This window comes from Ammospiza nelsoni, chromosome 12 (assembly GCF_027579445.1).
Source record: "Ammospiza nelsoni isolate bAmmNel1 chromosome 12, bAmmNel1.pri, whole genome shotgun sequence".
Taxonomy (NCBI): Eukaryota; Metazoa; Chordata; class Aves; order Passeriformes; family Passerellidae; genus Ammospiza; species Ammospiza nelsoni.
The window spans coordinates 4887529-4915318 of NC_080644.1; the positions used below are offsets into that span (position 1 = coordinate 4887529).

The window sequence follows — 27790 nt, forward strand, 5'->3', positions numbered from 1 at the left end:
GGTACCTACACTGTACTGCTGATATCTGAACTTACCAAACCCTGTCTGTGGGTAAATTACACCCCAATAAAGATGGGGAGCCTACAAATACAGAACCCCTGCAGGCATTTCAAGCCAAGCAAAGAAACTGGCAGATTAAGAAAGGAGTCTGCCTGGTTCTCAGTTTGGGTTCAACCTGAGAACTGAGTTCCTGAGAGATGTAACACTCAGCAATTTTCAAAACCATCTTTCAAGAAAGGATTTTTGTTTGAACGTGCCTGAAACCCCCTGGAGCCAGTGTAACCCTGCAAACCAGTTCCTGCAGCTCGCTGTACTCCCCATCACCACCCTGCCTTCAACACCTCCCAAACCCAGGCACTCAGAGAGAGAAATGCAATGCACACAGGAAGGAGACCTCTCTCCACAGGGTCAGCAAAACCCTAATGATCTAACACCAGCTTCCCAACAAGCTGGGGTGGGAGGGTGCAAAATCAAGACAAAATGCACAGTGATTAATTTCTCCTCGTTGTGGAAGTGTCAGATATCACAAGATGGATTCGTGGAACAAGAATGCAGGGGAGGAAAAGCTGAGGAGGGTACATGAGAAACCTTTTGATTTAGGCCAGGCATTAAGAGCAAAATCCTTTAAATGGACCAATATTAAAATAAAAATTAGTGAAGTAATAGATATGATGTCAAACAACTCTGAACATAATGAACTTGTATCTAACAGGTGGTCCCAGTTAAACTAAAACTAAAAACTAAAACTAAAAGCTGTCTCAGGTACCTCACAAGCCAATGCTGTGCAGAGCAGCTGGTGGGAAAAGTAATCATCCTGAGTGGCCAAAAGTTCAAATTTCCTTGAACTTTCCACTCTGCCAGCTCTCATATTCTCTGAAGTACATTATCTCTGCTTGCATGGCTTACTCCAGCCTTTCATTGTTGTCTTATCTCCAGCCTCTTCCTGCCCCAGCTTCAAAAAGAACATAGAGCATCACAGAACAATACGAATGAGCTAAAAAAAATATAAATATAAATATAAATATATATATATACACACCAGCCCAAAATCTTTGTCAGCCAGGCTACCCAGCACACTTGGAGAGGCAAGAGGGGTTTTGCATGAAGAGATGAGGAGAAATAATCTCTCCTGGCTGATGACGACAGGGTAACTACAAAATTCCCCCAGATCAACCTATTTGCAGCCCATCAGTAATGTTAAGCTAGGCAGGGAGCAGGGAAAAAGACAAACACATCTCAGTTATGTTTGTGCCAGCAATACAAACTATGGTCCATTCTTGGGTATGATGGACTAAAGCAGCTTATCTACAACTCACAGTGCAAACTTTCTGGACAACGACCCTGTAAGCAGTGGGTTCCTGCAGTTGTGTTTGTGAGAGTGCCCTGAGAAGGGCTTCCCAGGAGCTGGAGAAAACAACCTTCTCTGTCTGGCTGAGGAGAGCACATCCCAGACAAGACCCTTTCCCTGGAAAACATCCCTGCATGACTGCTGGGAGAAATCCCCATGCATGTCAGACCAGCAGGACACGCCTCAGGTGGTGGGCAGCTCTTTCATGATGGCCCAGCAGGATCCACACATCTGCACAGAGCCAGAACAGCAGCCAGGCACCCAAGAGATGCCTCAAAACACACCTGAGCTGAGCCTCTCTACAGTGTCCAGAACAACAGGTCCTGCAGATCTTCTCATCTGCCAGTTAAAAAAAAAAAAAAAAAAAAAAACAACAAAAAATGAAACCAAAAAGCCCCAAACTGCCTGGTCCCAGCAGCTCCCACACAGTCCAGGGCTTGTGAGTCACAGCCCCATCAGATCCCAGGCTGCTGCTGTGGGATTTTTGCACAAACCTATCTGCCCAGGAAAAGCAGAGTTATGACACCAGAGGAGACTGGAGACCAGCACAATCTCCCAAGATAAGGCCTGGCTGTGGTGAAAGGAAATTGGCTGCTGTGTTTCAAAGCAGAGCTCCCTGGCGAGCACCTTTGTGCACAGCCTGCCTCTCCTCCCAGCCCTGGAGCCCAGCAATAAATCCTGGGCTGGGCTCTGCTGTGAGAGCCCTCCCTGGCACCTGCTTAATTGGGCCCTTCAGACTCACTTCACATTTCCAGAGAGGCCACTGTGCCCCAGCACTGTTTGCTCATTGAGGGAGCAAACCCAGAGCCCCATCCATCAAAGGCTGATGCTAATGAACAGCACACAGCAATTAGCAATCCCCCAGCTGACTCATCAGGAGCTCCTGCATCCTGCAGGGTGCTCACCTACTCTGACTACACTAAAAAGTCTCTTGAAAAGCAGCTTTGAGGTCATCCAGGCTATTCACATTTTGGGTTATTTTTAGGGCTCCAAATGATGTCGGGATATCCGGGAAGAATTCACAGATTTAGTCCCATTCCCACAGAGTTCAAGACCAAATTGCTCACAAACTCATTTTATCCTCAAGGGTTTTCTCTTAATGCTTGGCTTATACCCTCCTGCTTCTACTGGTATGTTAATTAGTTAAAAAAAAACTTATTAAACGTTATTTTAATGTGAAAATATGCTGTAATTTTTGTGGTCAAAGTAGATATTTTAAAGCATTTCCCATACTGGGAATAAAGCTCCAGAACATCTGAAAAGTCCCATCTTGCCTTTCCCATCACTTTTGAGCTGTTGCCACAGAAAATGTGAGAAGCAAAAAGAATGGAATCATTTTTAAAGGTACACAGGCAGGATAGAGCACAACAGGTGATTTAGAATCCAGGTTGGATTTGTAGAGATGGCAAGTACAACACCAACAGTTGTGTTACAGGAGGCACCTTGCCCAACATTCCCATTTGGATACCTGTGCCTCCTCACACTCCCCAGAGGCCACATGGGCTCCATGTGAGCTGCCCATCCCAGGGGCAGAACAGGGATCACAGCAGAGATCTGGAGAATTCCCAGCCCTGGGAATCAACCACCTTCCCCAGCCACTGGGCTGCTCCTGCATTTCCTGTCAGAAACACTGCAGCTCTATTGTCCAGCTTGGCTCTTTCCCTTCTGGGGCTCATTCTGGCTCATACTCCTTCAAATTTTAATCAGTCCACAGCATTTTTGATGTTTTTTTTTTTTTTCCTTTCACGCTACAAATTATCATCCACAGCATCAATTGCTGCTGTTCTGCTCCCAGGAGTCCTTGATGGACTGTAACCCTGGTTACAGCACCACCGCCATGGTTTGGGTCAGGGGTTGCTGTTACCATCAATGACAGCTCCCATTTCCACCTTACCCAGGAAAATCCCCTCAGATCTGGGCACTGTCACAGCTGTCCCTGGCATCACCATCCCCTGGCATCCCCAAGCTGGATACAGTGACTACAAACTCTTGCAGATGCCCAAATTTATCTGTTTTAACCCCACACATCTTCTTGACCAAAGAGGGAAGTAAGTGCCAAACTTAAGCAGCTCAACCACCCAACATGAGCTGGAATGAGTGCTGGATGATATCCTGGAATTCTCTAATCTGTGGAAGTGCCCAGGCCATGCTGGCCAGGAGCACCAGAAGGAAGCTGGAGCATCCTTGCTAGGACCAAAGCCAATGCTGGCAGAGGATGGAGTAATCCACAGAGCTGGAATTCACCCCTCCTCCTCTTAATCCAAAATAGCCCCATTGCTGGCTCACCAGGCTCAGCCCAGAGCTCAACTGCTTTGGGGTCAGATGAGGAGAAAGGAATTGTAGGAGGCAGCTCTAAGTGGCAGGGCTGGGAAGTTAATGCACAGGGGCTGCTGAGGATTGCTGCTGGTCTCTGCTGTGGGGCTTGGTTCTGCAGGCAGAACCAGACACCAAAATCCAACAAAGTGACTGTGCACAGCCTGGGGACAGCTGAGTCCCTGCCCTGTCCATCACACTGGTGCTGGCTCCCCACAGCAGCCATCTCTGCTGCCCAGAGAACAAACCACACTAACTCACTTGTCCACAGCAGATTATCCTGTGGAATATTTATTGCCTCCCCGATCGGAAGAGAGAAACATTTCTCTCTGGGACATAATGAAGAACACATTTCCAGCCCTTAACAGCTGGAAGCTGGAAAGGTGGCCAAAGAAAATCCCTAACTGTTTTTTTTTTTCCCTTTAAAGTAAGCATCTGGAAAGCTAATTTCTGGGGAAGAGAAACCTCCCTAAATCAATCCAAGGAAAGAGTCAAACTTGGTCACAATTTACAGGCAGGGGGGCTGATAAGATCATATTGTGAGTGTGATATCAACAACATGGTTTTTGTCTGCCCCTGTCAGCTTGACTCCAAGGAGATGAGGAAAGGCTGTTTTTATTTAATGAAATGCAGCAACTCACACTGGCAGAGATTTTCAGTATGGTTTTGATCATGGACTGAAATATCAGGGAGTTTTTAAATCTCCAACCCACATCGCTGCAGCTGACACTCTGGGTGATGCTGACATGTCCCCAACCCCTTGGGATGACAAGAGAGGTCCCTCAGCCCCAAACTGTCCCTGGGAGCAGCTCCTCCAGCATGAACACAGGGAATAACAACTGGCACATGTTCTTGCAAGCAAAACACTGCTCTGCCCAGGTCAGAGTCTCATACTAACCCTTCCAAAGGATGAGAGGGTCCCTATTCCTCTTCTTGCATGTTAACACCATTAATCCTCACATCCTCAAGATCCAGAAGCGGTCATTGATGATGCTGCAGGGCTACACATTATCTGCCAAGGAAACCCTGTGCCATGGCTGGTTCACCACCTGAAGCCGATGCCAGGCTGCCCAAAGGTGCCTCTGCCCAGGCTGCAGAAGGTGCTGCTGGATGGGCACTGCCCAGGCCAGTGCTCCTTGCCCCCACAGCTCAGCACACGCTGAGGGCTCTCCCCATAACCACAAGCAGCTAACGAGAACAGAAATGCTCAGAAACTTTGGATGAGATGTCTGGGAAAATGTTTCTCCTCTAACTTTCATGACAGGTTCAAATTCTTTCAGAGGGAGGGCTAACGCGGGTTGTTTTTAAACAGGGGCTGTGTTGTTGTAACCAATAACAGGAAATTGATAGCTTGCAGTGTGCTGGGACACAGGGCAGTCCCCCTGGGGCAGGCAGGCTGCTCACTGTCCCCAGCATGGCCATATCCTGTGGGCTGGCTGTCACTGCTGCCTGTGCAGCAGAGCCTGCACAAAGCACCAAAACACCCAGCAGAGGGAAGGCAGAATCCAGAGCCAAAGCCTTTCCAGATGCCCCATCCCATGTGTCCTGTAGCTGTGGGGAAAATGAAGCCTGAAGCCTTTGTCCAGGTTTGTTGCAGCTATGCTGAACACCGAAGGCACTTCCAAAAATGAAGCGTGCCACATCCCCTCCCCTCCTCAATCCCTGGCTGCACACACCAGCCACTGGGAGAAAAGATGCTGCTGGCAAATTCAGGACTGCTCTTAGAGAAGCAGGGTTAGCTCACGCTGTTCCCCAGCATTATCCACCCCAGCATGGGCCTGGGCTGTGCCAGAACAAACAGCACAGCGAATAAACAACAATGAACACAGCACACGCTGCGCACACGTGTGGGCACCCTGCTCTCCAGACATCCCCAGCAGCTTCACTGTGCTCCCTGTAAGCCCCAGGCTCCTCTGACCTGCCCAAAGCAGGGCTTGCTGCTGACAGAGGAGCCCAGCCCAGCTGCAGCAGGCTCACTTTGTTGAGGACTGGTGCTTTCAGCACAGCTCCAGCCACGCTGCTCACACAGGGTTTGGCACACAGAGGAGCTGCAAAGCTCATCCCTGGAGTGCTGCTGCTCAGCCAGCCCCAGCCAGGGCAGCACTGACCCACCTGCTCACATTTCTCACAGAATTCCTGGCCCAGGCAGCAGCCAGGGACCGGAGGAAGCGGCACAGCCCAGCACTCCCAGCCCATCCATGGGTGCGTTCCAGGTCAGGCTCCTGACCCAGTTCCAAACCCAGGGGGGTTTTATTTGCAGAGCACAGGGAGCTGCAGCACCAGCCATGCACCTGTCACCCCCCTCCCTCCCTTTCAGCAACCTGAGCCAGGGCCACCACGCCATGAACACGCTCACATCCTGTCCCAGCCCTGGGGACACTGAGGCACGCAGGGCAGGAATGCTGAGCTGCACCACGACTCACTGCTGACACTGGGATGGGGGAAATAAACCCCAAAGCCTTTCCAACACCAGCACCAAAGACACCACCCCAGCCATCTCATGTTTCCTCCTTCCTGGTAGTGTAGGGACATGATAACTGATCAGTCCCTCACTGCAGAAATCCAAGTCCTTATCTCCATTCCCTGCCCAGAAAATAACATCACCAGGGGCAATTCACTATCCCTCAACACAAGGAAAAAAAAGGAGCAGAGCTCACACATCAGTTATGGACACAGCATGAACAGGGGATTGATTACAAGCTCAGCAAGCCTGGAACACCCAGTGCATGTCCTCACTGGACATGTGTGCAGCCACCAGCACCCCAGGCACAGGGAGCTCATTTTGATCAGGCTCTGGGATTTGCTCTGGTTCAGGCAGGGACAGTGCACCCCACACTGCTGCTGAAATCTGGGATCTGTGCTGCTCCTTGCAGCAAGAACCAAGGACACGAGGCTGGTACTTTGCAGATGGCAGTAGCACTGGTGTAGCACATCATGCCACTAGGAGATCAACAAGAAGTTTTTATTGATCTTTTATTGGTGTGAATGTCCCAAAAACCCTTTAGAGCAGCCAAATAATAATAACAATAAAATAATTCTACCCTTAAACACTCACAGTTCTTTAGGAGGAAGAGCCCTTTGAGAGCAATTTAGCATTGAACACAGCCCCGTGTGTAACAGTGACACGAACACCATGGGGTCTGCAGTAAGTGGCTATTGGGACCAAGTGGGATACACAGGACACCAACCTGAGCAGCCAGACAGCAGCACTTCAGTCCACAGGAGGCCACTGTACTGTAAGCATCTGCTCCCAAGGGGAGCTTTATAAATACTTTCCAGGATGAACATTTGTAAATAGTGTCTTTCAACACGTCTTGAGAGCAGATTCCTGATGTCCTGTTTTCAAAAGAGAATCATCATCTTCAAAGGCAGGGAGGGAAGCCATTCATGCAGACAGCACAGTACCAGCCCTGCAGTTTGGCACTGCCCTCCAGGGCTGCTGAGGTGGGTGCTGGCACTAGATGTGCCAAAGCCTGCCCTGCAGTGCTCCCAGCCCTGTTCCAGCACAGGGCACATCACCCTGACAGCCCCCAGCAATCCGATCTGCCTGGGGAAACGTGATCAGCTCCATTCCCTGCTGCTCAGGGACAGGGTCACACTCTGTGTGCCAGGATCACAGCAGAGCACACTGGCATCTGCCCTGGAGCCTCACGGCTCAGGAAATTAATACACAGGCCATGGGAGTCATTTTGTCTCCTCCACTCTCTGAAGAATTCCCTCCCTTCCTTCTCCCCAGCCACAAAATCCTGCTCTGGGTGGTCTCGTCTAAGACTGAACTGACTTGTTGAAAGCCTTAGCAAAAGCAAGGTCAGATGCCTTACAAACACAGAACTGACAGTGCTGTACAACTGTCCAGACGTGATTCCAAGGATATGCACATGCCCACAGCTGCTTGCACCACAGCAGGCACTCACACCTCATCCAGGTGTGCTCACACTGCACAGGGCTCCCCCAAAACAGCACCTGTAGGTGCAGCACCTGCTGTCATGGCCCAAAGCTGCACCCCTGGGCATGGCCCAAACTCTGCACCTCACCTCTGCCTACAGCCTGGGGTAAGGGTGGGGAGAGCTGTGGAGCTGCTGCCCTTCCCTGGGGATGGCAAATTCCACAGGATTTCACAATATCCATATTCTGGTTGTGAATAAAGGGGACAGAGAGCAGTGACAAGACCATAGCCACACCTGGCAGCAAGCTGCAAGACAGTTTTCAGTCTTTTTCTGTCACCTGCAAACCTCACAAGAAACTGCAATTCTGGACTGCATCAACACACTACAAATCCCACTGCCTCAGACCCTAAAACATAAAATCACCTTGCAGAACCCCCAGCTGCCCAGCAATTTGAGAAAACCCAAGTGTCCTACAGGTGCTCTCAGCCTCGCCTGTTGCTGTTAAGCCCCACAGCATCACTGCAGGGCAAACAGGCATTTACAGCCCCTCCAGGCTCCCCGCTCCCACTGCCCAGCCCTGGGAAGGAACAGAGATAAGGGGAGTGCTACAGGAAACACAAGGGCTTAAGAAAGCTCTGATTTAGTGCAGATAAGAGGTCTGGGTGGGTAAGCACACACCACTGAAATAAAGACCACTGCTGAAAGAAGGGCAGGCATATGAGATGGCACAGGTCCAGGGAGGGGGCACAGCACAGGTGTGTCTGACTTCAGAGGCTAAAAACCAAGTTTAGTTGCCATGTTGTCATTCTCATGGCAACTCATCCTGATGAAATATGCCCAACCAGCCTCGATGGAAGGGGCTCTCTGCAGATGCCTCGTGGATGCCAGAGCAGCCCAGAGTGGGCACTCACACCTTTCAGACAGAAAGCAGCCCTGGTATAAAACACACGGTGCAGAGCAGCATCCAGCCCTGCCCTGGCTGATGTGTGTGAGCACAGCCTCACCAAAAGCCCCAGCACACTCTCCTATAGCAGGGGCACAGACCTGCTACCAAAACTGCTGGGGAGCTTCCAGCAATGAGACACATGGACAACAAGGTGGTGAGGGAAGAAAATAAAGGATAAACTGGATAGAAGAATCACATCTCCAAACACAGGGCTTGCTGTTGCAGAATGAGCTATTTGTCAGGTGCAGTGAAAACTTGGGACACTCAATAGGAGATCAGCAAGCTCCGCTTATTGAAGAGAGCATCAGACACTTATACAGCAAGTAATAAGCTCATTAATATTCTGTAATTTACACTGTCTATTGGCCACACCACAACATCAGCTCTTCTTCATTCTTGAAAAGTTACATCTCTCTTTTCTCATGTCTCTTTTACTATTTGTTATCATACTACAGCTAAGCTCAAAGACACGCTATCTTGCAAGTGACTTAGAATTACCTACAGCCTTGTACTTTTCTAATTCTTAGCTACTTTCTTGACAGCTTGCTCTATCAAGAGGCAATCCCATGTCTGCAGCAAGCTCAGAGGCAAAGGGAGCCTGCTAAAAACAAAACTGCAACACCTGGGGCTCTGCAGGGTCTAACTGGGCTCCACTCTGTACCCAGTGACTCCAAACCAAGCTGCCAGCCCCAGGGACAGCACAAGCCAGCTCAGCACAGCCCTTACCCTGAGCACACAATTCCCCAGGCTCCTTAATGAGACACACTAATTTTTCACACTGTTAAGGACAAAGCAAACAGCTCAGACATTTCTGTTCCTACACCAGGCTCTCGAGCACTTTTTGCTGCGTATCTTATCAGCAGCCTCAGCCTCTCAAAGCCGTTTCCAGACTTTGGCCTTCAGAAACCTGCAGAGGGTGTGGAAAAACCCTCCATTCATTCTCACCACAGCACAGCACATTTTCAAGAGGACATTCCTACCATCCAGAGCAAACAAATGTTCTGTGGGGTTGTTTGAGTTGCAGCAAGTAAGATCAATACAGGTTCACTGCACAAGGTATTTAAATATTCTTAGAGGAGTTCCTGGGCCAGTTTGGAATTAAATGGGAGAAGCCAGACAAAAGAATACTTGTCTGTGCTTCAGGCAGCTTGCAGGCTGGTTTTTACACCCAGTTTTACAAGCACAGCTCCATCAGTCAGGACAGGCTCTCCAGAGCATGCTAGGAGCTGTACAGATCTGAGACCTGCTCCATCCACACATGCCAGGCTCTGCAGTACTAAAAATAAAATTTAAAAAATACTATAAAAGAGCTATAGTAAGACCCTTTTCAGCACTGCCAAAGCCTTGCTGATTTGCTAAGTTTGGCTAAATCACAGGCTGAAAAAAGAAACACCCAATACCCTTCCATAGGATGCAAACAGGATTTTGTGCTTTGGATGGGACTTGAAACAGCATCTGCTGCTTCTGTGGCCAGCAGTGAATAACATCTGTGACATTCCCAGTTTTCTGCAGGTCCTGGGCAGGGATGTCAGGATCACACTAAAACATAGAATGTGCACAGATAAACGCCACCTGATCTGCTGGGACAAACAGGAGCCAATTCTTGTGTCCCACAGGGCACAGTGGGCAGAGCTGTCTCACCCCCTCTACACAACACCTCAAACATTGCTTTGGCCACAGCAAGGAGTTAAGTCCCAGACACTTCAATTCACCGCTTTCCCTGCCATTATCAATACAGCTCTGAATTTGTGACAAAAATGCCTCATGCCTTCATGGAGCACTCAGGAATGACTAAGCAGAGCCTCCAGCTATAACACACAGAATGGCGTACGGTCAATCAGCATTTTCACCACTAAATTATACTTCACCAGTGAATTATACTGGAAACCCCAGGCCTGTTGCATCTCAGATCTCAATTCAACTAAAAAGCCCCCAAGACCGATTTCAACCTTGACAAGGCACAACTTGTACATCTGTGACACAGCAATTTCCCATCAAAGAGAGGATTTCAGACCCAGCCTGTCTGTCACCTACCCAAGTCCTCTTTTTCCTTGCATTTATGGGATTAAAAAAAAAAAAACACATGTCATACATTTCACTTCCAGAGCTGCAGGAAATCCACTCTGAGTTGCATGCCAGCTCCAGCTCCAAGGGTTTCCTTGGGCTGTTCTCTCAGCAACCAGAAGAACAAAATCTTGGCAGCAGGCCATGCTACAAGTATTTCCCCCAATTCCTGGGATGGAGTGGATATCCTGTCACAAACCTGCATGCATAGGAAGGGTGAGGAGAGGAAGGAAACAAGAGGACGAATTAGCTAAAAACTGGCACAACGTGAGAGCTCTCTGCTTGCCACCAAAGCCCCTGAAAGGCTTTTCTTTTTAAATGGCCAAGGGCCAATGAGGAATGACTCACATGAGCCTCAGGAAGCCCAAGTTCTCCAGCACCCAAAAGGAGAATATTTAAATCCTCCCTCCACTGGATTTGGGAGGGCACATGGATGCTGGAGCTCTGAAACCTGGTTACGAACCCAGTTCTCAGAAGTGGCAAATGCCTGTCTTTCCTTGTATTTCTCAGTTCACCATTTCCAGGGCCAAGTGGGTTTGGAAAGCCCCTCTCTGGATCACTGTCAGGCTCCAGATCCCACATGTACCAAGATGACTCATTTCCAACAGGAAAAGTGTATCTTGTATGAGGTCTCTGCACCAAACCCCAGCACCCCCAGCTTCCAGCAGCACTTTCTGCCTTTCTGGAATTCCTGCAAGCCGTGACAGTGCTGGCTTTAAAGCCTGGTGGTTAGCAGATTTCAACAAAGCCAAACTCCACACATGCAAGCAGGTTTATTCTTCTAAAAATCTGCATCCCAGCCGTGCAGCACGTTGGCATTTGTCAGCAGGTTTCCATCCCCACTGTGACACAGCTGACCCAACAGCAGCACACAGCAGGGTCACAGCAGGATTAACATTCCCTACAGCACTGCTAACACCAGCACAGATCTGCAGCCACAGGGCTTCTGTGGAGTTCTTGCTGCTGGCCAGACCTACAAGGATCACAAGAACACAGGGCTTGCCCCCAGGACCCCCTTGTATTTCCAGCCCTGTTTGCAGAAACTTGAAGCAAGCCTGCTCCAAGGCAGAAAACAGCAACTGGTAGAGAAAGAAATAATGAAACCCCTTCCTGGAGTCCAGCCAAAATCTTTGTGCCCACTGAGTTTGGGTGGATGCAGACTTTGCCAAAGCCTGGAACAGGATTAAGGAACAGCTTTAGCAAACAGCCAGGACAACAACAGTGAAGTCACGATGAAACCAGCAACACAGATTTCTGTTTGCAGTCATGAGCCCGTGTTTACAGTTTGCAGCTATGTGCAAATACCAGAAAGCCATTCTTTTCCTCTTCCCATTGGGGCCTGGCATTAGGCACATCTAACCAGATCCAAGAGATGCCTACAGCAGCATGCCAGCTGGATTTGGGCACAGGGCTTCAGCCCACAGTGATGGGAACTTGCAGGAAGCCATAAATAGAGCTCAGTTGAGTGTGTGTGTGTGAGGGAGAGCTCTGCATCAAAGCAGGCAGAGAGAGAAATGGGAAAGAGAAACTAAAAATTAAATTGTGGCATTCTCAGTTTGGCTGTTTGCTTGTCCCTGCATGGGTTACACAAACAACCACTGGCACGACTCAGGATGCCAAGCAGAAGATGCAAAGTGATTCTCAGGCAGGGCACAACAACTAGAGCAAGACATACACACAAGCTTTGCCAGGAAATCTGCTCCATCAAAGGCACAGTTTACAGCACACAGCTTCATGGAAAAAGCCATCAGTGATATGCAGATCTTCAGGATAAAGGCAAGTTCTTCTAAGGGAAACTGTTGTAACTTCCAGATAACCATGCAACAGGAGCCCAGCTGGTTTAACCCTGCTGCTGAGCCCAGGTAGGTGCACACGGCTGGGAACAAGAGGCACGGTGCTTTCTGCCACATCACCTCCCACAAATGTTCTGTTGTTTGACAGAGGGAAGGACAAGAATGTCAGGCTACCATGGGAAGGACAAGAATGTCAGACTACCATCCTAACAGTGTTCTCCAGGAGCTCTGACTGACAAGTCCTGGCAGGATGTGGTGCAGCAGCAATTGCTGCCCCAGTGCCTGCTCATCCTCTCCCTGCCTCTGTCTGCCTGCCTTGCCAAAGCCCCGGGGCCAGGCTGGGGTGCCTGGAGGAAACAGCAACGTGGCTTCCTGCTCTGCACAAACAGGAGCTGGCACCCTCCAGACCCACCTTCCACTAGCACTGACCTCATGCTAACAAAGGCGTTTTTATAGTTATGCTTGGCAAGTGCTCCTGTGGGGAACAAAACATCATTCCTCTTGTTCTTGTCAGTGACCAAAGAAGCCCCAAACCAGAGCTCAGCCCTTGCCTTGTGCAGAGTCATGCATGTGTCACTCCCAAGGCTTTGTCCCTGCATCTCCCAGAATGACTCATCCCTGCTCCCATCTCTCCTCTCCAGGATGCCCCAAGAAACAAAACCTCAGTTCCCAGGTCTGTGGGAAGAGGCCACATTTCCCTCATCAACTGATCTGGAGTCTGCTCTTAATCCATTTAGGAATATTCCTCCCCAGCACACCAAGCATGTGCCTTCCCACTGATCTCCATTTTCATCCCATCAAACGGGAAGCAGTGAAGTATTTATTGCCCTGCTTGGCATTACACATGGGAGGGGAAGTCTGGAATTTGAAGAGCACTGATTCCAGAAAACAGGAAACAACTGAGGATCAAGGCTGGGCACAGCCTGAAGGGCCACGTTTATGATTGTAATAAAAGGATAAGGCAGAGATGAATGCAGGGCTGAGCCAGGCTTGGTAAAGCATCAAAAGAAAGGTGCAGGGGGCTAGAACAGGCTTGAAAGAGCAGAAAGCTGAGTAGGCAGATGATCAAGAGTGTGTTTAGCATCCTCCCTGCCAGCCCTGTGGATGTGAGCCAGGACATAGCTGTGCTGGAGCTGTGGAGGGCAAGGACAGCTCCTGGAACCGAGCCCCAGGAAGCAGGAAAAGCTCTTGAGGGGCTTCTCATCCCAACCAGGACAGGCACCAAGAATTGAGCTGGCTGAGCAATGCCACAGGATGAGGCTGGCTGTCCCAAAGAGCAGGGCTGGCAGTGACTGCAGGACACGAGTTCATGGACACAGAGCACCCACGGGGCTGAGGGATACTCTCACTTGCTCAAAAAGTGACAGACAGGAAAAGGGCTGCACAGAGCCAAGAGCCTGACTTAAGGAATCATTGATTGGGCTGGTGCTACACAGGCTCCTGCACAGAAAATGATGGAGATAAAACACAGTAATCCTATTCTGCAGGTGGGACAGAGCAAAACAGAAAATGCTAAACCACTCGATGTGACGCCAGCATGCTGTGTGTCAGAGCTGTCACCTCTCTGGCTATAGAGACCTCCTCAAAAAGCTCCCTGCACCATCACCCTGTACCATCTCCATGAGGCAGGCAAACAGCACCAAGAGGGGCTGACCCAGGCAGTCCCACTCTGATTTACCTCCCCTGGCACAGCCAGGCAGGGCTGACCCCGAGCACGTGGAGCCACACACACACACCCCAGTCAAGGCACACTTGTTTTCCAGCCCAGCCAAGCAGACACTTTCCAGGAGAACAGCAAGGAATTACCAGGCTTGCCTTCCAGCTATTCATTACAAACTAAAGCCTGCCCTGCTCCAGCCTGACCTCTCTCCCCAGCCCACGCTCACCCCAGGGCTCTTTCCTCAGCTTTGAGGAATCCCAGGGAGCTCAGAAGAAGGGACAGGCTGGAGGAAATGAGAAGCTCCACGGCAGGAGAGCTCACTGTCAGCCCCTTTGTTTCTCATCACACCAAGGTTATAAATAGGCAACAACACCTCGGGAGAAACTAGAATGGAAATCTTGCATGCATTTCTCAGAACCAGCAATTATCCTTTCATCAGTCATTACCTGGAGCTGCTCTGGGGGTGGGGGAGAGGCTGAGGCTTATTTTAACACCTGGTTCAGGTCTGGGCAGAGCAAGCACAGCCTCTGGGAAGATTAAGCTGTTGAAGCACAAGGGTCATTTGTATGAGATGCAAAGAACAGGCAGAAACAACCTCCCGAGGCCACAGAAGGTGCCACAATGCTGAGTGACCTGCCCAGAGCCTCCCTGTGCTAGCCTGGCACACGTGAGCCAAGGCAGGTCTTTGGGGATTCACATGCTACAAGGGAAATCCTACTCACTGCAGCCCTGGAAGACTGATTTTAAGCAGCACTCGTTTGGTTCATAACTTGCATAAACATAATATACAATTAAAATTCACGTGTCACCAATGATTTACCCCACACCAGTATTCTGCACATCTTTTCCTTTAACAGCAAGCAGCAAAGAGGAAAGAAGTTCCAGCCCTGGCTGCTCAGGAGCTTGGCATCCAATTTGGCAGGGCTGTTTGTAAAGGAGAGGATGGCTCTGCTCTGGCTGCCAGAGGAGACAGATCCCCACTTGATTAACAACCAGCCTCTCCCTTCCCGCTCACCTGAGCAGCTCCCACGCAGCCCCTGGAGCCAGGAATCTGGGGGGAGCTGGCACATGGCCCTTCTCGACCTTTCTGTGCTAACTGAAAGCAAAAATCAGCACCAGAAACGAAAAAAAATTTCAATAGTTGCTGGTGCAGGTCAGGGGAACCGCAGCTTTGAAGAAACAGAAGAGACTTCACAGCTAAGTTAATTTAAACAATAAAGTGTGAAATAAATGGGGAGAGAAGATCCATTCACTTGGGCTGGGTGCCAGCTCCCAGTGCTGCACGCTCTCCCAGTCACACCTTTTGTTGCCCAGAGGAATTACAAATGTACAGCTTGCTTCTATGCTACATCCAGCACTGAACACTCTCTGCAGTTAAATGTGAGCCACAGACCATCTCAGATCAGGGAGCTACAGTTCTAAAACCTACAAAGATCCTGAGTTACTTTTGAAGGATTTTATGGCAATTGGAGAGGACTCTACACAGGAGAAGAGACCACAGGCTCAGCTGCTGAAAGTAAAAAAGATTTCTGCTCAGCCTACTTAATGTGCTTTATTTTTAATGCTGCTTTTGCTGCAACAGCCAGAGAACAATTTGGAGAAAGAAGGTCTTTGTTAGAGATTTTACGCCCCAGCCCTTTATTTAAGGTGCAAAAGCTCACAATAAATGTCACTAAGCTCTCCTACCCCTTTCCCACAGTGGTGCCCCAGCACAGTGAGGACCAAGGAGGAGTAAATACCAAATAGCTACTCCTCAGCAGTAAGAGAAGCTAAGAAAAGTAAAAAACATGTACCAAAAAAAAAAAAAATCTGGAATCCTGATCCATTCTTGCAATGCTCCATGGAAAACACCAGGCAGGTAAAGCCTGAGAGAAATGGACACTGTGCATTTTCCAGGGGTGAGTGCTGAGGAAAATGCTGCAGGATATATCCCCAGTGAGGGGAAGGGAAAAAAGAGACTTCAACTTTCCCCCTGTGCACAGCAAGAATAAACAAGAGTGCCCTTGAGGGAAATGTGAGCAGCAGCTTCATCACCCAGAGGCTGTAAGGGCTCCCAAGCAACAGAAATGAAGTTGCAAAAGGAACAAAGTGAAAAAAAAGGGAGAAATTTAAACAGTTTTCAGCTGGAAATGCTTGGATGACCATCACCCCCTATCCCACACCAAGCAGCCTCCAGGACATCATCTTTATTCATGAAGAACCCTGAGTGCTTTCTTGGGATTTCATGAGGTAACTCCCTCAAGAGGGGTTTTTCAATTAATTAAGCCAGAGAACGAACATCAGATTCCTCCTCACGTTGAAAGCTTTTGCTGGGAACAGGGAGGTGAGCCTCAAGCCCATGACTCTGCAGGGATTTCCTTCCAGCTGCCTTTCACAGAGGGCTCCTGGATACCTCCACCAGCAGCTCCCACCACTATTTCAACTAAATGGGAGGTAAGAAACTGAGGTGAAAGAAAATTTCAGTGTTTTTACACACAAGGCACTATGCTCTGGATCAGTGGTGCTGCTTTAGCATTAGGCCACATCTAACCCAGTCCAGATCTGCCAAAGATAAGCAAGAATTTAATACTCATTAACAAGAACACAGCTCACACAGCAAGGATTGGGCTGTTCATGCAAGTCAGGCATTCAGCTACACCTGCACATCAAACCACTGTGCAAAGCTGGTCCTGAGGGACCACGTCTGCAGTGCCAAAGGGAAAGGAAGCAGGTTTATGTCCTGAAAATCCACCACAGGAAAAACACCCAGCTCCTTTAGAGCCAAGTCTCACACTGAGAGACCAGCAGCCTGCTGCCAAGGGCTGAAGCACCTGGTGTGTTTTGTGTAACAACACCTTCACTGTGGAGCTGGGAGAGCCTGGCAAGCACAGGTTAACCTGTTCAGAGGCCAGAAAATGCAGCAGCTCTGGCAGATCCCCTTGCAATTACTGGAAAACTCAAGAGGTTCTTCTCAAAGCACCCCAAAAGTTATCAATTACTCCCTTGCTGTGACACATCCCAGTGACTACAAACCCCATCTTGGCACTGGCCCTGGAGTGTGGCTCACAATTCCTTTCATTTCCTTTCCACCTCTGTGAATTACCAATAAATGCAACTCCCTTTCCTCCTTTTAAGTCCAAAGGGAGCTGCATTCAAGGAGCTCTGGAGGTCTCCAAAGGAGGAGGAGGCTTCTCCTCTCTGCTCAGCAGAAGTGAATGGATGTCAATGTCTGTCAGGCAACTAAATACCTCTGGGGTATCACCCAAAACTCTCTGCACAGCTTCAGTCTGGAATCCTGCTGCTCCCTGGTGTCCCCAGGGCCAGCAGAGGAGATGGGGGCTGCTGCCCAGCCACGCTCCCACTGCAGGAATTAACCCCAAGCAAGCACTGGCACGAAGCTCCTGCTCTTGCATGACGGCAAGCATTCCTCCCCCAGAGTTTATCATAAAGCACCAACTATCCATAAACATCTCAAGGAAGGGCTGGCCCGGCTTCACCTTCATGCAAGGAAGATGTCAGGCTCTGGCAGGGAGCCAGCCATTCATGTTTCCCTAAACCTTGTCAGCTCTGACTCAAACGACCTTTTTGGTGGGGGGGGGAAAGACAAAAAAAAAGAATCTTCCATCACACCCCTTCCTCCCCCTCCACCCACTGTGGCATTTAATCACAGCAGGATCACAGGGGACAGGTCCCATGGTGGATGTGAGTCATGGTGTCCTGTCCCTCTGCAGCAGAGGCACGTTCCCATTTCAGCTGGCTGGAGAACCCAGGCAGGAGAAGAGCCTGGAGCTGAGCAGCAGCACAGCAGCTTTAGGAGCCTCCACCACAACATGGACCTCTGCCCTCCAAGCTAGGCAGGACAGCCACTTTTTGGGATTTTGACAAATCCAGATTGTCCAGTGACAGCAGCGTCTTCTCAGTTCTACTCCAAAACCTGAGCTGTGCTTTATGGTGTATTTTACACCAAATTCATGCAGTGGCCCAGCCATTTATCCTAAATATACTAAGCAAAAGGCCATGATTAAAAGCAAGAAAAAAAAATTCCCCCTCCACACTCCTCAGCATCTCCTAAAATCCATTTAGCTTTCCTCCCTGGCGCTGTTCATCATCTTTCTGGCACTAAGACATGGAAACCTTCAAGTGACTTCTTCTCTTGTAGTCTTTCTCCCCCACCAATTCTGACAAGAAGAATCACTCCTCCCCAAGGAGGCAGGAACAGACAAGGTACCAGCAGGAGCAATTCCCATCCAACCCCCAGCAGATACCTGCACACAGCCCCTTCCCCAGCCTTGGTCGGAGCCCTGACCCACCTTGCTGAGGAAGCCATTAAGCTTGGGCTGTGAGGAGAGTGTTCAATATCCTCACACCGGCTGGGTGGCCAGCCCAAGCCATGCTGGAGCTCATTTGCTGGCTGTGAATATTCCTCCTTCTCTCCTTCCCACAGGATTTTAACACCCCTGTGAGGAGAGCGAGCTCCCAGCCAGCTTAAAAAGCAAAGAGCAACAGGCTGCTTAATGAACTGCCCCTCTCCCAATTGCCACAGCCTTGCCAAAGGCTGGAGAAAGCCAATTCCAGCTGGTAATTATGGCTGGAGAGGGATGGAGGCAGCAGGAAAGCAGAGCAGCAAAGGAAGGGACTGACACCACAACCCCTGTGCCAGCCCTGGGTGCCCCCAGTGCCATCAGCACCCCAGGCACTATGAGCTCCCATAGGGACAAAGGCTTTTAGTGGCTGTCAGTCCCTTAAATTAAACATTAATTGGTCCAAGAGCTCTCTGGATTGATACACAGAGCAAGGAGAGGCTTTGTTTGCCAGCCAAAAAATGCCCTGCTGTCAGACATGCCTAGGAGGGTGTTGCTACCTGTGCAGCTCTCACTGGAATCCCAGGAATTTGGGAAGCCTGGCTGCCAGGTACATGGCCTGATCCTGCACCTGCCCTGCTGACCACACTGGGGCCCAAGAACTTCCCTCTCCTCTATCCTTTCAACCAGAGTCAACTTCAAAAGGAGGAAATTGGCGATTCTCTCACATTTAATCTGTTTCTATTGCCTGACCTACCAAAACAAAGCAGTTAAAAGCAAAGAACTCTCACCAGGAGCATAAACAGGTGATTATAGCAATTACATGCAATGAGGCCGTGTACGAAGGGGAAGCCACTAAAACCAGCCGAAGATTTATTTAGGCTTGTGCTGCTTTTGGCACCAGCTGGGTTTATCACGTATTGCAAAGGTGACAGGGAAGCAGAGGGTCTGTGAGCCCAGAGAAAATGGCAGAAACATTTCACACCAGGTGAAGCATCTGCCACCAGCACGACACATGCGAATTCTGATATTAGTCCTGCAGAAATGATGGTGCAATCCCACCTGCCTGGGTTCTGAGGGCAAACAGACTCAAGAGAGAGAATGTCAATGTAGACCAGCTCAGTTTTAACACAGTTTTAACTCCCAAATGACTCCAGGTTCTGGCTCCCAGCACAGCAGCTCTGAAGGCTGCAAACCCCCAGGTGAGCCAAGCCCAGCAGCTTGCAGGCACACTGGGCAGCTGGGTTAGCTCTGGCCCAAAGCCAGAGAGCTGCCAGGGACAGGGACAAGAGGAAGAGAAGCTCCATTGCAGGCTGGCCCTTGGTCACAGGGGAGTGAGTGCACAGCCATGCACATCCCTGCCAGCTGGGACGTTTCTAAAAGACAGACACAGCAGATGCCACCTCTGCTGGGGAGGGCTCAGCTCCAGCAGGCTTTGCCCACACAAAGCTGCACTGCAATGGAGAGTACAAAAAACAACATTTAATACTGGCCAGAAAAACATGGTACAGAGCAGTCAGGTGTCGTGCAATTCAGAAAATAGAGGGTTTCATTCATTTCAGAAAATACAGCTTGCTAATGCCAATCAAGACACAGAATGTGTTGTTTGCACCAATTTAAAGTGTGGGTGCAAAAAGGTACATGAAAAGACTCAAAACCCCCACAACCACCCAGTGCAGAATGCTCAGAGCAGCATCTCTTCTGAATTTCAGATATGCAGTGAACATGGACAAAGGATCCAGACTCAAAGGACTGGTTACCAGAGGCAGGAGTGTCTGAGGGAGAAGCTGCACTGCAATGGAGAGCAGAGGCTCAGACTCCATGGTCAGCAGCAGATATTTCACTGCTGCTGGTACAGCACAGCTTGAGGCAGCTGGCACTCATGGAGAGACCAAATTTATGAAGGGTGTTTGGCTCCACAGTTTGCAGACTCCAAACGAGTGCTACAGCAAGGCAGGGAGCAGAGCACTTGAGCCTGGGGACTCAAGTGTGTGTTTGAGGCACCTAACTGAAGGGTACACCATCACTGCAGACTGGCCACCTCTGGATGTAAATTTGGAGTCAGGCACCGTGCAAATTGCACTGACAAATGAGCCTTTACTCTAGCAGAGAGAGTGAAAGATCCACCTGAGAAGTCACGGTAAAGTTTTGGTATCTGAAAAATCTTGAAACCCCTACAAAACAAAGGAAAGTCCCAAAGGGGCTGTGACTCAGCCCCCAAAAGGCTGCTGAGCAACCACAACAAACAGGTCCGCTGGGGAGAGGTGACCTCCAAAACTGCCCCATCCACAGACTCCTGTGACTTACCACCATTAGAGAGCAAACATCCATTGTCACCCTTTGTCTTTTATAGGAAGACCTTCAGCAGGGACTTGCTGTTTTTTAGGAAGTTGTAAACACACCAGTTAAAAGTTTCAGAGCCTTGAATTTCTCAGGGCTCTATTTTCCCATTTTGGGGTGAGGCTTTGCTAAGTGTCCCCGTTTGAGAGGCAGGTACCCTCTAAGGGGAATGGTACCTGCATAACCTAATGAGTTCCCACAGCAGACTCAGCTTTTAGGGAAAATCTAAATAATAACAAAAAAGAGCACAATGTAGTTAATATGACAGACAAGAAGTTTTCCCTTCTATATTTTAACCAAACTTAACCCTGTCATTAAACGAGTGGATTTTGTTCCACACTTCCAGCGAGGTCCACTAAAGGATTTCAGAAGCAGAAAAGCAGTTCCTCACCAACACAAAGAAGAAAGGATTTGTGTTACCTGTCCAAGGTCCAGGGTGACGTTGACCTGGTTGAACTCCAGCCCCCGGGACAGAGGGGGGCTCTGCCACCAGCGCTCGGTCCCATCGATGGCATTTGTGATGGGGTGGGCCTTGTTGCTGTTTGCAGAGGAGCAGATGTCACAGTACTGGCCCTGGCAGAAAGTACAAAAAACAACATTTAATTATGGCCAGAAAAATGTGGTACAGAGCAGTCAGGTATCACAGCAATTCAGAAAATAGAGGGTTTCATTCAATTCAGAAAATGCAGCCTGCTAATGCCAATCAAGATACAGAACGTGTTGTCTGCACCAATTTAAAGTGTGGATGCAAAAAGGTACATGAAAAGGTTCAAAACCCCCACAACCACACAGTGTAGAATCTGGGCTGCTCAGAGCAGCATCCCTTCTGAATTTCAGATGTGCAGTGAACATGGACAAAGGATCCCAGACTCAAAGGTTACCAGAGGCAGGAGTGTCTGAGGGAGAAGCTGCACTGCAGTGGAGAGCAGAGGCTCAGACTCCATGGCCAGCAGCTCCTGTGCTGGGGCTGCCGCTCTCACATACCCCTGCCCAGCACCATTCAGTCATTTCTATGGTCTCAGACTGGCAGCTCCTCTGCCCAGCTCCCTGCAGTGTGTTTCTTGCCCACCTATTCAGCTCACAATACAGCTCTTTCAGCTGCATTTTCAAGCTCAGTCTCGCAGCCAAGTTCCTTTTGCTGCTGATGCTGCAATGCAAGGCCAGAAAGGGACAGCCCCAGCTGTCAGCTGGCCAGGGACTGCCACCACTTCTCTGCCTTGCTTTTGTGGCCTGGGGTGGCTTTGTCAGCTCCGTGGACACGCTGCCAGAGAAAACAACCCCACAACTTCTACAGCACCTCCTGAGCAGGATCAGACAAAGCCCTGAGCTGTTAGGGGCAATTCTTTCTCTCTCATTAAAGGACAAATGAATCTGACCCACGCTCAAAGAAACCTGCAAAGCCCCCTGAAAACTGGCAAATTGCTGTGTGGAGCCACTGTTGTGTCACTTGAATCGCTGCTACAAACAGCCTGGAAGGGAGCTGTGTTAGAGGCAGTTTTCCTTTTAAAGGCACAGTTATCCCCAGGCAGGAATGCTGCCCTTGCCTGCCCCAGCTGCAGCCAGTGTTAATATTCCACCAGGTACAAGATCTCAAGACAGGCAATCCCCTTCCTGCCCCTGCCAGGGCTGAGGCAAGGCAGGGCCACTACAGAGCATCTGATTTTCCAGATCCTCCAAACTCTGGAGCAATCTCAGTGCAAATGAAAGATTTCACAGCATTAGTCCCCACTACCACATATTTTGTTACTTACAGACAAAAATGCAATACAAGTTATCCTGAACAATAACACTTTTAAATTAATTCCTCCAAAAATGAGGGTAAGCACAAGGCCAAAGAAAAGGGGAGCTAAAGCCATCCAGGTAAGGCTGACATAGATGCAGGGAGCACTCAGTGTACAGAGAGGTCACAAGGCTGGTTTGGACATGCTTTGAGCCAGGAGGGAGAGCAGACCAGATAAAACTGACCCAACTCTCCAAGCTCAAACCTTTAATGGGAACTGGTGCAACAGGTTGTGTGGAAATTTCAGCACAACACTGAGGTGGGGGGGAAAGTGAGGCAAGGTTACAAAACAGGGATAAATAACAAAAAAAAAAAAAAAAAAAAAAAAAAAAAAAAAAAGTGCTTTCATACTTTAAATTCTTGCCACAGATGTAAAAACCATTTTGAACCCAGACTTCACATTGATGGGAGACAGTCACTTCAAGCTGAGTAAGAGAGGAGTAAAAATTAGGATCAGCTGCTCCACATTTATAATGCTGCTGTTGTCCCTGCTGGGCTGGGAACACATCCACGGCTGAAGCAGGTTTGCTGTTCAAAGTGTGATTATCCTCTCTGATGCACCAGGTGCTCATTAGTTTTTCATTAGAGCCAAACCTAAACCTGACCAGAATCATTTCCAGCTATTTGTGTTTTAGAGCAGCTCAGGCTCCTGCACATTGGGTCAGGTTCTCTACAGGGAAGTTCTGACATCAGCAAGAGGATTTTAATTAAAAAGCAATTGTGAGCAGTAGGCTTAGCAGAGACTGCAGGTAGCCAGAGCAGTTCAGGGGTGGACACTACAAAGGTATGGCCAAAAGAACTTCAGCAGCAACACAGGGAACTGCAGGGCAGCTCAGAGAACATAAAACTGCCACTATCAGAGCAAACTGCAGAGAGATAAGGAGGGGGTTTCAATGAGGGGCAGCTTCCAGAGACCTGCAAGGCCTGATCCTGCTCAGGGCACTGGGAGCTCTGAAGTTTCCCCTGAGCATACAGAACAACTGGGCACCCTGCTGGCCCCTCTCTCAGGGGACACAGGTGGCTTTGTGCCAGTTTATCTGGCCCTGCCGTGACCCAACAGCAGCTCCCCTCACCTGATTTATCAGAAAGCCACAGGGAGCACAGGGCTGCTGGGGATGAGGTAGAAAGGGCAGGAAATGGGGTATAAAAAGTTCTGTTTGAGACAAAGTGCCTGTTGCAAGCTGCTCCCAGGGCTGTCCCTGCAGGTCAGCTGCTCACACAGAGTTAGGCAGAGGCTGTCTCACCATGGGCAACAACTTGTTCCAAACCTGTGCTTTCAGCCAGCTAAACCACTGAAATCCAACACTATCATAGGTGCAAACACAGAAGAGACACCTACAGAGAGGTACAGCACCAATGGTCACCTGGAGCACTGAGGACTGAATCAGATTCCTTCTGCCACACACCAGACAGAACACGGGATACAGAGGCACCAGCACAAATGGTCACTGACACCACAGTGTATCAAAAGAGAATTCTGAGACATTCAGGGATGAAACATCTCCATATTCCATCTCTTATCAACACCTGGAAGTGTGAGAGGGCCAGAGCTCTGGTCAGTGCCCACACTGGCAAGGACAGCTCAGGGCTTGCAGCTCAGTGCTGTGAACAGGCTTCTGAGGAAGGCACAAGCAGCACTGCTTTGAAATCACTCAAATTTATTGCGCATTCTTAAATTCTGAGGTCTGTAATTGCTGTAATGAATGCCAGTAACCAGCCTCACTGCTACAATCGTAATCTGCAACAATAATCTGCAGCCCTGCCCCACCCTGAGGAGCAGTGCACCGTCCTCGCTGGCTCTGGAACAGCCCCCAGGCACAGGCTGGGATGGGCAACACGAGCACACAGCTCTGCCTTTGCAGGCTTGTCTGCCTTGGAAGACAGCGCCTCCAGTAAAGCTTAAACAAAAAAAAAATAAATCTATGATCTCTCCTCTGCCTTATCCTCCAGATATTATCATTAAAGCAGGGCTGGCCCATATGAGGAGTGAATGTGACAAGCAAATCTCCAGGGCAAGTCCCTTTCAGCACACCTCAGCCTTGCTGTGCCTCACATCCTTCCAGACTGAAAAGCCCCCCACAGTTGGAAATGCAGCCTCCTGCCAAAAAGCCCTGAATAAAGCAAAGGAAACTCCTTGAAAAGGTTTACAGCCTTCCCACAAGCTGTGCCAAAACCACTGCAAGTGTCTTTAAGGCAGTTTGCTTCAGAAAACTTAATGATTATTGACATTTTAAGACCATCATGTTTAGAAGTCAGTGAACTCCCTTTTTCTGAAGCCTTCCATAACGTCAAATTAAACCAGCAGAAAATAGAGAACTAACTCAACTAATTTATTAGACAACTAAATTAATGTTTATCCCAGGCCTTTAACCAAGCAAATGTCCCTTCACCACCACAGCACGTGGATGTCCCTTGGAAGGTCCCAAGTGGCATTTTTCCAGTATTCCTGATGACAACTCCTTATGCCAGAGCACATCACACAGCAATGAGCAGGTGAATGGAGGGGGGCAGGGGCTCTGGGCTGGTGGGACAGCAGGCAGCGAGGCCATGCATGTGGAGCTCATTATTGCTGTTTCAGCCTGCTCAAATTGAACACTTCCCTCCCACCTCCCTCCTTGCTTCAGTCACCGGGTGGTGCCAGGACCCCCGAAGGGGATGAATTGGGAACTCTGACCTCTGCTCTGATGCCTCCTGTTTCCTCCCCTCCCTTTTAGGTGCTGCCTGTGGTCATGGAAAGGAGCCACTACAAAAGGAGTTTTCTAAAGCTTTCAGACTGAGTGCAGCCCGCTGGCCTGGGAAGCGGTGCTCAGATCAAAGCCCCCGTGTGCCAGAGCTGCACAGGGGACAGGAAGGGGTGGCTGCAGAATTCCAGAGCTCAGGAGCTGTGTTTGGCACTGGGGGGATGCTGGGGCTGCCCCCAGAGCTGGGACAGCCTGAAGGGGTTATTTCAGTCAGCAGCATCCTTAGTGCTGCGTGTCATGCTGAGCTAGCAGGGTGGCCAGAGCACAGATGGACACACGTGGAGTGATAAATGCACACCCACATTTGCCAGCTTCTCCAAGCAGCTTTATCCTCCCCGTTTTGCTTGGCACAGTGTTCACATATTTGTTTGCAAGCGCACAGAGCATCAGTTACTTCTTCACCTTTCCTTACTCCTCTGCCTCACTGGAGGCAGAATTACTACATGGAGGTCCCTGTAAGCCTCCTGCTACTGGGACTTCAGGCAAAACTTCTTCTATTTTACAGTGCAGGGAAGTGAGACATGGGGACTTCAAGCAAAACTTCTATTTTACAATGCAGTGAAGTGAGACATGGCTTTAAAAGGTGGCAGAGCTCGCAGGAGGATACGTCAGGTTTTTGCCATCCAGTGACATCTTCAACCATTTATACCACACAGACAGCAAAATTCCGTGTCACAACCACACAATGGCTGGAAAATTCCTAGTGCAGCACTAACTCAGGAGAATGTGGGCCAGAATGAGAAAAATGCTTTAGAGATGATCTTGTAACAAAGCCACCCCCACCGAAAGGCTGAGAAAGGCTTGGTCAGAGAAACTGACAGTTTTCCTTTGCTCGTCCTTGTTATGTACAACAGGGATAACACCACTGCAACAGGTGAGTGGCACCACGGCTCTCACAACTCTCACAAGCAGAAAACACCGAGCAGCAGCTGGTGGCTGCATGGCTGGCTTCAGGCTGCAGGAGCATTTCAAATCAGAGCTGCTCTTCCCGGCTTGGGCTGCCCTCAGGGGGGACACTGGCTCTGGAGTTCCTGCAACTAAACGCGGTGTTTTACAAGCCCCTTTACAACTGTTCTTTCCTCCCTTCAAGGGAGCCATGGCTGTTTCACTGCACTGCAGCTTTTACCGTCCGCATTCCTGGCTGCAAGCTCCCTCTGGGCAGCTTAAAATGGGACCCCTGAGATAAATCACCTGACACTGGCTTGTAAAATCCACTCTTGGAACTTTCCCCTCTGCTCATCCCAATGCCCCACCGAACGCACCGAGTTAAAACACATCAATGTAAATATTATCAGTTCGAGGCGCATCGAAGTAATCACTATCACATTCACCGTAACAATTCCCTGACTACCAAAGGGAATTTAGGTGCTGGTTTGCCCGCGACTTTATAAACACAAAGAACCCACAACTTTAAAAAGAACGAGCCGCGCTCCGTTCGAGCAACTCTCGGCAGGGCTGGGAGAGAGCCCGAACACGTGCGTGCCCCCAGCCCCGCTGCTCCGGGGGATGCCCCGGCACCAGCTCTCCCTGCTTGTCCCACAACCAGAGCCCCCAGCACCGATGCCCCGGCACCAGCTCTCCCTGCTTGTCCCACAACCAGAGCCCGCAGCCCCGACCCAGCCGCGGCCGCTCCGCCCGGGGGATGCGTGCGAGCACCCGCGGGGAGCGGGGCCCTGCCCGCCCGGCCCCGCTGCCCTCAGCGGCGCACAAAGGGGGGCTCCGTGCCCTCATCCCCGGCCCGGCCGTACCTGGATGGTCTGGTTGGGGTCCCCCCCGGCCACCGGGCCCCCCACCAGCTTGCAGTACAGATCCTCCACGGCGCGCCGGCTGCCGGCGCCCGCCGGCTCCTCGCCGCAGGTGGCGGTGGCGGAGATGCGGGTGCCCTCGGCCAGGTTGAAGTAGGGCGGGTGGAGGCTGTGCCCGTTCACATCGCTGGGGAAGGAGGCGGGCGGCCGGGCGGCGGCGGGCAGCGGCAGCAGGGACAGCAGGGACAGGAGCCACACACCGCCCCGCTCCGCCGCCTTCGCCATCTTCGCTCGGCGGGGCCGGGCAGCGCTGCGGCACCGGCTCCGCTGGCCCCGCTCCGCTCGGCTCTGCCCCTCTCCGCCGCCGCCGCGCTACTTCAGCCCCGGGCTGCGGGGAGGGGCCGGGCAGCCCCGCCGCCCCGGTTAACCCTTCACGGGAACCCCCGGCCCCGCCGCCCCCGGTTAACCCTTCACGGGAACCCCCGGCCCCGTATCCCGGTTAATCCTTCACGGGAACCCCCGGCCCCGTATCCCGGTTAACCCTTCACGGGAACCCCCGGCCCCGTATCCCGGTTAATCCTTCACGGGAACCCCCGGCCCCGTATCCCGGTTAATCCTTCACGGGAACCCCCGGCCCCGTATCCCGGTTAACCCTTCACGGGAACCCCCGGCCCCGCCGCCCCGGTTAACCCTTCACGGGAACCCCCGGCCCCGTATCCCGGTTAATCCTTCACGGGAACCCCCGGCCCCGCCGCCCCGGTTAACCTTTCACGGGAACCCCCGGCCCCGTATCCCGGTTAATCCTTCACGGGAACCCCCGGCCCCGGTTAACCCTTCACCGTCCCGGGAACCCCCCGGCCCCGGTTAACCCTTTGCAAACCCCCGGCCCCAGA

General features: G+C 50.5%; 1 protein-coding gene across 1 annotated transcript in view; it reads right to left on the reverse strand.

The window, feature by feature from the left end:
* The window catches only part of LAMA5 (laminin subunit alpha 5), an 87415-nt gene extending 60187 nt beyond the window's left edge, over positions 1-27228 (reverse strand). The window contains exons 1-2 of the mRNA XM_059480558.1: positions 26901-27228; positions 21052-21204 (exon numbers count right to left, since the gene is read on the reverse strand). Of these exons, the coding sequence (XP_059336541.1) occupies positions 21052-21204; positions 26901-27182 (435 nt within the window). The 5' untranslated portion in view covers positions 27183-27228. The remainder of the gene's footprint in view (positions 1-21051; positions 21205-26900) is intronic.
* Between the last annotated feature and the right edge of the window lie 562 nt (positions 27229-27790).